Genomic DNA, 9,264 nt, shown 5'->3' with positions numbered 1-9,264 from the left:
ATTTCTCTAGTACTTTCTCTTGTAATTTGATGAAATTGAATCAAAAATTAAAGAAAGTGAAATAAGGAAAACTCCAAAATATTCAAATTTAACACTATTAATAGAATGATGTTGATTTGCTCCAACAAGTGAAAATAATCCTAAAAGTAAGAAAATACTCGCTAAATAATCCAAAGTTTTGTATCTTTTCCTTAAAAGTAAAACACCCACAAACATTGTAATTAAAAGTTTTGAACTTTTAAATAAAACTTTAGTTGGATAATTTAAATAGGCTAATGATTGATTTCCTAACCCCATACCAATTACCATACATGATCCTAATATAAAATAATATTTAATTGGTAGTTTGTTATCAAAATGTAATAAATTAAAGATTGTTATTAAATAATTTTTCAATGTTGATGATGATTGAGTTGATTGAGTACTATAATTGTTATTATAGGTATGATTATTACTGATATTTGTATTAAAATTATTAAATGTATTATTGCTATAATTACTATTAAATGTACTCTTGTATTGATGAGTAGTATTTTGGCTCATTGTATAATTATTGTTATTTGTATTATTATTACTACTACCACTACTACTAATTGGTAATAAAGTTGAAGGCGAAATGAATTTAATTTCATCTTCAAAATTTAAAGTACTATTCACTCGTAATAAAGCATCGGAATGAGCTGAGGAGGAAGAGGTTTTTGTTTTCCTATAACCAAAATAACCAAAACCTGCATAGACAATAAATTGTATTAATGTTGCAAAAAATCCGAAATCAAAGCCTTTGTATTGAGTGAAAATATATTCTTGTGTTACACCCGACATCATAAAACAGAATATTATAAATGATGCAAGTAATATAAATTGTATATATCCATCACAATATGATAAATTAAATCCTAATATTGATAGTGGTTCCTTGCTCTTTTTATCCTCATCATAATCATCATCATGCATTTTTATTTTGAGTATTGAACGGCTACTTTAATGATGTGACCTCGTCAAGGAAAAGTGATGTTTGACTTTAAAAAAGAAACCTTTATTTTCTTGAAGTAGAAGATGATGGTCTACTGCTGTTTGTACTTGATGGTTGTGGAAGGGTCAATGAGGAATTAGCTCTACTTTGAGGAGGTTGTTGTTGTTGTTGAGGTGGTGGTGGATTAGAAGAAGGTGGTGGTGGAGGAGCAGTTCTCTTCTTAACTTCATTGTTAATTTGTTCTCTCACAGTTTCTGGGAAGGTTTCCATGATAAGTTTAAAGTCTTCCTTAGTCAAAACTGAAAGATCGCAATAACCTTTAGCTCTAATTGATGCTCCTCTCTTGGAATTGTTAATGATTGCCATTTCTCCAAAGAAAGAACCTTCTGATAATGTAGCAAAAACAGGAATCACACCCTCCTTATTCGCTTCACCAATAACTTCAACAGAACCTCTGTTGATGAAAAACATTTCTCTTCCAATATCTCCCTTTCTTACAATTAAGGAATTTGGTAAAGTAACTTTTGGTTTCAATTTCAATACTAGAGAATTGATAAACTGTTCTTCTAAATGTTGGAAGAATGGAATCTTTTGGATAATATCCTTATTTAAAAATAGAGATACTTCAATCTTCAAATGTTCTGGAAGTTCTGCTAACATTTTGTCTTCATCTAAGGTTTTTCTTGTTTTCCAAAGATAAGTGTAGTATTCAATAACTTTTGCTTGCAAATCTTGAGTCAATTTTCTGTAATTCATAAAGGCTTTGATACCATCAAGGAAATTCTCAAATTCTTCTTTTTGAGCATTCAAATCACCCAAGATAGAACCGACTGTACCGACGATAGCAACGTAAAGTGCTAAACCAATAATTGTAATAAGTAACATACACCATGTCTCCAAGTCACTATCTGGATTCGTATTGGCGTATCCGTTCATTTGACCAATTGACCAATAGATTGCTCGTAGGATTTTTTGAGCTTCTGATTGAGACATATCTCCAAGAAAGAAACCTGAAAATGGTGTGACTTCAGTTTCAAGAACCCATTGATAAAACATTGCAACAATCCAATGAGAAACAACGAACAACATAATATACTTAATCAATTTCATAATGGCTGGGTGAATAATTGGAAATCCTTCTTCAAATGTTTGGAAATAGTCATTATACCTATAAACTCTGGCATATCTATTGATCCTATAGAACGACCAGTACCTTGGTGTTGCTCCATAACCAATAAACTCAAAGGGTAAATTTGCAAATACATCTATCCAGAAACCCCAACTTTTGGCATATATCTTTGCAATACGTTTTGAATCTGTAACTGGGAGGCCAAATTCCAAGTATGTAATTCTAAACCTCAACAATATATCAATCCACAGAATGAAATCCATTACTAAATCAATACCAATCCAAAAATAATCAGACTTGTAAAAAGCACATCTGTAAGCAACTGTTCCCCAATTGTAGAATATGATTAACAGAACAAATAGATCCCAATACGTTTTGAATTTTCCTTCTGGGTTCACTTTAAATTGAGATGTAAACTTGGCAAGTTTCTTTGAAAATTTTTGATCTTCAGGTTTTTTTGCATTATTGTTTGGGGGTGGATTGTTATTAGGAGGTGGTGGATTATTGTTAGGAGGTGGGTTGTTATTAGGAGGAGGTTGGTTATTTCCTCCTCCTGGTGTATTAGTATTATTTGGAGTTTGAGTAGGAGGATTTTGATTATTGTTAGGATTGTTTGAGGTGGGTTGTTGTTTTTGATCCCCAGCCTTGTTGTCTGTAGCTTGTTTCTTACTATCATCAGTGTGTTGTCTTGAATAACAACTATTATTTGATTGTTTTATCTTCTTTAAGGTTTTATTGATTTCTTGTTTCTTTTTTTCATAAAACCCTAATAATGATGGAATACTGTCGATAACAACATGATTTAAATCACTATATGACTCCGACTGTTGAACACAAATACCATCATTAATTTCCAACTTGTTTGATGCTTTCAGAACTAACGTCATTTTTTTTTGTAGTTTTGTTTTAAGTTTTGGCGGGTTTGTTGTCTTTATTCTAAAGAAATTCTCTCCTTCTTAATATCCTGATTTAGACGTACATCCAAGTGTTCAATGTAATGAGTGTCAAAGCATAGGTCTTCCAATATTTTACAACAATCAATGTTAATAAAGTTACCAGAGATGTCCAATCGTTTTGGTAAGAAACTGTTTTGAACATTCGATTCTTTGTATTCCTCCATTTTTCTTATTAATTGATTTCCTGTTTGCTCTGTAATAACATTGTTGGCCAAGTTCAATTTTTGTAAATTTTTAGAGTTTGTAATTACTGACAAAGCTCCAGCATCACCAATTTTGTTCAAGCTTAAATTCAATTCTTTCAAAGATGAATTGAATTTCAAACTAGATCCAATATAGAGAGCACCATCTGTTTGGATATCATTGTCTGAAATATGAAGAATTTTGAGAGTTTTGTTTGCCTTTAACATGGCTGCAATTGATTTACACCCTTCTACACTAATCCTATTGTGAGACAAATCAATAGAAGTTATTCTCGTGTTCAGGTAAAGTCCACTTGTTATAATTTTTGTTTGCTCGTCATCAATAAGGTTTTCAGATAAAACTAAAGTAGTTAAAAACTTGGCTTTTGAGCTATCAGAAAGTATTTTTGCCAGCATTTGACAATCTCGTTTCTTAATTCCCAATAAAGACGTGTCGAATGTCATACCAACATTTCTTGCAGAGTATTCGATTCTTACAGTATCAAGGAAAGGTAAAATTTCAAATATTTCCTGGATATCAATATGCTCCTTAATACCTCTGATATTAATATCCTTGACATAACCTTTTGACATGTTACATAACTCTGTTAAATGCTCTTGGTTTTTCTTCCTTATAAACTCGAACATTTGTTGAATATCTGCATCTGATTCTTCCAACATTTCCTTCTTGTTTAATAACCAATACTGCATTTTTAAATCTTGATTCATATGCATCTTTTGTTCTCTTTTTTGGATTGCACTTTCATAGAATGTAAAAATATCGTCATCATTAGTGATCTTGCTTAATCTACTAGTACCTTGACTTTGCAATCCGTCAAACAGTTCTGTCAATTTGTCTCTAAATTTTTCAATTGGATATTGTTCATATTCTTCCTTTGATAAGGTTTTGCAGTGTAACAGGTAATAGTTCACATTTGGTCTCATTTGATTTGAATGAAGGCACTTTTGGAATATTTCACAATTGGATGGCTCGTCACTGTCTGATGCTTTAATTACTGATAAGTTTGGATCTGGAATATCTATCACTGTTTCCTCTGTTTTCTTTCCCTTCTTCTTTTGAGGGTCTGTTTGAGCCATAAGAAGAGCAACTTCGTCTTTCAGCGCCTTTTCTTCATTGATTTTTCGCTTGATTTCATGAAGCGTTCTCAATGTAGTAAGTTCTGAATTCTTTAAAGTAGTCTTTTCTTCTGGCTTTGGTTGATAAAAAATAGTTTTAAGTTCTTGCAGAATGGTTTTTTGAGGTTGGAGTGTTTCTAAAAACTCATCAAAGTTAATTTCTAGATAAAGTTGTTTCCAAGTTTTGGATGCTTCTTTTTTCTCTTCTTCAGGATTCAGCTTACTTCCTTTTGATTTCTTATATCTTTGTTGAACTCTACTTTTGAAACTTCCTTTTATCATGATATCTTCAACTCTTGCTGGGTTTTCTTCATGAAATAACTCCACTCCTTGTTTTGTACAGTATGTTCCGAGTTGTCCAATAGACCATCTCATAAAGCAACATTTTTTCCAATAGTCATCATCATCGATTAGAGGTACTGATATTTGAAGAGGAATATTGACAGAGAGCTTTTTTGAAATTAGCTGCCTTAGCTCAGTTGGAATTTTTTCAAATGTTGGACGTTTTTCAAAGTTTTTAGCAATTTCGTTAGCACACAATTCTACAAGCGAAGGAATAAAATAAGATTCTGAAAGTGTACTAATTCTTCTTTGATTTTTGGCGGCTGTTGATACTCTACTGAAAGCTTTTGTTACAGTAACATCTTCATCTTGAATATGTACATAGTGGAATTTTCTTGAAAATGTTGTATCAAACTCAGTCTCCTCTTCTTGGTCTTCTTTGAGTTGAGTAGTTGGATTGAGGGATAATTGAATTTCTCTGGGCGATTTTAATAAAGAGATGGAATTACCCAAGTTGACACTTGAGTCCTTCTCCTGCTTTCTCGAATTCGTATAGGCTGATGATAATCTTTTTCTTTCCAAATTTCTATCTATAGTTGATGATAATTTTTTTCTTTGATTGTCCAACATTTGCTTTTCCCTCATTCTAACTTCATGTAGAGGATTTGTTTTTTTCTTTTTCTCAATTAATCCCATACCAAAAACTTGAAACAATTCCAATAATTATTAAAAACTGACACGTACTATTTGATGGTTCTGTAAGTGTTGCTGCCATTTTCTCTAAAGATCCGTAGCCATAATTATCCAAAGAATTGATAGAAGCATTTAAATATTCATCACTACCTCCGATAATCATTGAATTATTTCCCATAACATGTTGATGACTACTAGTATGAGAGGCCGATATATTATGACTTGATGTAGCATTTGATACCATTAAGGGTGGTATAACAACGTGAGTATGATTTGTTGGTGGTGTTTCCATTTTTTTTAAACTTTCTCTTCGTAAATAATTTTGGCGCCAAAACAAATGTCTTTGACCTCCCATTATTTACTGAGTTTTAAAACATTCAAAGAACTCAATTGAAAGATTGTTAAACTTAGTGTTAATTTCAATGTAACAAGACTATTTATGTAAATATTATATGTGTAAATTAAAAGATCATAATCAAGGCCATATTTCTTAATGCAAGTCATGTCAATTACCAATTAAAATGAATAATATAAAAAAAATGTCAACTTTCAGATTTCTTGATGATGATCACACAATGATATCTTCCTATATTAAACAATTTCAAAAGTATATAGTAAATATATTAGATAGATATATGTTTTATGGAATTGATCCAATATTAACCTATTCAATAGTAAATAGTAGTGAATATTATAATCGGAATATTGTTGTGATGACAGATCAATTATCTTCATCATCTTCATCAAGTACAGGAAGTAGTGGTGAATTATTAATGGAAAGAGTGATCAATCAATATGATATTTATCATCAACTTTCTAATAATAACAATTCGAATAATAATAATAATAATAATATTATAATAACATCATCTAATAGTACACTTCAACAACAAATAGGTTCAAATGCAGCTATCAAAATACCCACCACTAATAATTCTAACAACAAGTCTTCTAAGAAATCAAAACACTCATCACTTCAATCCAATACATCTTCCAATGATCAACAACAACAACAACAAGAAATGATTATAATATTTACATTAAACTTGAATGGATTTATATTTAGTGAAACTTCACCATTCAGTGTACATTTATTAGATAATTTTACAATGTTATTCAATCCATCATCTTCATCTTCTAATCAATCATCAATTCCATCATTCAAACCTTCATCATCATTTGCTAATAGATTTTCATCCAATTCTTCTTCATCCAATAATAATAATAATAATAGAAATTCATCATCTAATTCATCATCCAATAATAATAATAATAATACTTCTAATACATGGAAACAATCAATGAAATTAACGAGTACAAGTAGTAGTGAATATCCACTATTTGATCCATCACCAGTATCAGCATCCTCTTCCTATAATAATAATACTAATACTAATAATACTAATAATACTAATAGAATTGGATCATCCCATTATAGTAATTCCAATTCATCATCTAATTCATCATCCAATAATCGTAATAGTAATAATAGTAGTAATAGTAGTGGTAATAATAGTAATGGTAATGGTAATAGTGGTGGTAATAGTAGTGGAAGTAGTTTATTTAAAAGTAATTGTAGTGATTTAGATGTACATTTAGATATATTTCCAAATCAATTTAATAGACTAGATATAGTAACTTCTAATAATGGAAATAGTCGAAATAATTTATTAAATCAAATTGATTATCAAATGATTGAAAAATATGTACAAAAATGTAATATGATATTATTATTATTAAATAATTGTATAAGAGAATTAAAAAATTTAAATTCAAATGAATTATTTAAATTCCAAATAAGGAGAAGTGGAGTCCATTTATATAAATATTCATTTGTCAATGAAAAATCATTTAATCGTAGTACAATTGATATGTTAGCTCAATATAGATCATGTTTATCACCTTCTAAAATTATACCTTTCCTTTTAAGGATAACAAAATTACATGTTAAAAGATTTTTAAAATATATTAAATTAAAAAATAATAATTTAAATACAATTAAAGTTAATTATCATGATGATATTATGAATTGGATATTTGATCAATTTCCTTTTTTTAAATTTACACAATATTATCCTTTTGCTTTATTTTGTAAATTAATTAGACCTATTTTATTAAATTACTATATTTATAAAAAAGATAACAAATTAAATAATTTTAATAATTCTAATAATAATTTAAATTCTAATTTTAATAATTCTAATAATAATTTAAATATAAAATCATTAAAAGAATATAAAATATTAATTAAAAAAATAGAATATTGTAAATTAAATTACCTAGTTTATACATCTTCTAATTATGAAAAATTAAATTGGAAAGAATCAACAATTGTAAAACAATGTAATTTAATTTCACATTTATTTTCTAAAATTGATGGAAGTATTTATTCACAATTAACTTTACAAAATGAACCAATTACACAAAATTCATTTAATGTTTTTTTTATTAATTTTTTAAATAATTTTTATATAATTAAAAATAATGATATATTTGGAAATAATTTAAATAATGATGAAAATATAAAAGATGAATTAATTAATTTAAATTATGAAATGAAAGAATTAAAATATCAACAAAAAAAAGAATTAAATTTAAAAGAAATTGAAAAATTTATTTCCTTTCATGAAAATTTATGTACAATTATAGAAAAACAAGAATATTCAATTCAACATTGGAAAGATCAAGTATTTAGAGGATATACATTTAATTCAATGAAATTATATGAAAGAAATGAACATGTTTTATTCGATTCTATTAGAATTTGTAATTTACCAATTTTGAAATTAATTATTGAAAAATTTGAAAATTGTTTTGAAGGAAATGAAAAATTAATTAATTTTGTAAATCATGAAAATAGAAATGGAATTACACCATTACATTTATTACATATTATTTATGGTAAAATTTTAAATTCATGTAAAGATTTAATTTCACATTTAGAAGAAAAAGGAGCAAATTTAAATATTTATTTAATTTCCAATTATGGAAATGAACAAAAATTAATTTCAACTATTGAAAATTTAGATATGAATATTTGGATACATATACTAAGTTATAGAGCTTTTTCAATGAGAAGTATTAATTCTCTATGTCAAGTGTCAACTGTCATTTTAAAAAAATTTGTAAAATGTGAAAAAATTTGGCAACTTGTTTGTTTTTATTATTTTACAAAACAAAATATTAATAATAGTTTATTATTACAATTAGATAAAATTGAAAATATTTTAAATAATTCAAATCTAAGTTGGAGATTTATTACAAAATGTTGGACTCAACCAAGTTTTTTTAAATTTTTTATTTTTGATACTAAAAATGGAAATCATTTGGATTTAATTCATTCAATTTCTTCTAAAAATTTAAATTCAATTCAAATGAATTTAATTTTTATTAATTTATTAGATACTTTATTTAAACAAGCTAATATTACTATAATTAGAAATGATATTTTGGATTATTTTAGACAAAAATATTTAAAAAATCAACAAACAATTTCTGCATTAGCAGATTATTCAATTGAATTTATTAATTTAGAATTAAATAATTTATTAGAATTTTTATCTAAAATTACAACAAATTCACAACAAAAATGGATTTTAAATTTTATTGATTGTATTCAAAATCATTTTGAAAAAAATTGTGAATTTATGATTAAAACAAAATCTGAACATGTTCAATGTTTTTACATTACAATTTCAAATAATTTTACAAATCAAGATTCAAATATTAATATTGTAATGATATTTAATTCAATAACAAATGTTATTGGTTGTTTTGATTTGTCATCTTAATAAAAAACATTTAATTGTTGTTTTTAAAATGTGAAAAATGTACAATGTTTTTTATTATTATAAATATTTATATAAATAGATAGAATATAAGCAGAAAAATATCAAGTCTTGAAATTAAAAT

The 9,264-nt window shown here is 27.0% G+C and overlaps 4 protein-coding genes across 4 annotated transcripts; 1 reads left to right on the top strand and 3 right to left on the bottom strand.

Annotated features, from left to right (window-relative positions):
* Positions 1-6: 6 nt before the first annotated feature.
* Positions 7-822, bottom strand: NAEGRDRAFT_68978 (uncharacterized protein; the record flags this gene model as incomplete). The annotated part of the gene is made up of 1 exon (XM_002675614.1): positions 7-822. One exon carries the CDS (start codon positions 820-822, stop codon positions 7-9), a length of 816 nt encoding a protein of 271 aa, XP_002675660.1.
* A 214-nt stretch (positions 823-1,036) lies between these two features.
* NAEGRDRAFT_68977 (uncharacterized protein) lies at positions 1,037-2,989 on the bottom strand (the record flags this gene model as incomplete). The annotated part of the gene is made up of 1 exon (XM_002675613.1): positions 1,037-2,989. The coding sequence occupies one exon, from the start codon at positions 2,987-2,989 to the stop codon at positions 1,037-1,039; it is 1,953 nt and encodes a 650-aa protein (XP_002675659.1).
* An 82-nt stretch (positions 2,990-3,071) lies between these two features.
* On the bottom strand, positions 3,072-5,644 carry NAEGRDRAFT_68976 (uncharacterized protein; the record flags this gene model as incomplete). The annotated part of the gene is made up of 3 exons (XM_002675612.1): positions 3,072-3,119; positions 3,199-5,363; positions 5,404-5,644. 3 exons carry the CDS (start codon positions 5,642-5,644, stop codon positions 3,072-3,074), a joined length of 2,454 nt encoding a protein of 817 aa, XP_002675658.1.
* A 247-nt stretch (positions 5,645-5,891) lies between these two features.
* On the top strand, positions 5,892-9,255 carry NAEGRDRAFT_68975 (uncharacterized protein; the record flags this gene model as incomplete). Its single annotated transcript, XM_002675707.1, has 3 exons — positions 5,892-7,008; positions 8,002-8,450; positions 9,223-9,255. The coding sequence occupies 3 exons, from the start codon at positions 5,892-5,894 to the stop codon at positions 9,253-9,255; spliced, it is 1,599 nt and encodes a 532-aa protein (XP_002675753.1).
* Between the last annotated feature and the right edge of the window lie 9 nt (positions 9,256-9,264).

This window comes from Naegleria gruberi (assembly GCF_000004985.1).
Source record: "Naegleria gruberi genomic scaffold NAEGRscaffold_32, whole genome shotgun sequence".
In the NCBI taxonomy this organism is placed as follows: Eukaryota; Heterolobosea; class Eutetramitea; order Acrasida; family Naegleriidae; genus Naegleria; species Naegleria gruberi.
This window is presented reverse-complemented; position numbering and strand designations above follow the sequence as displayed.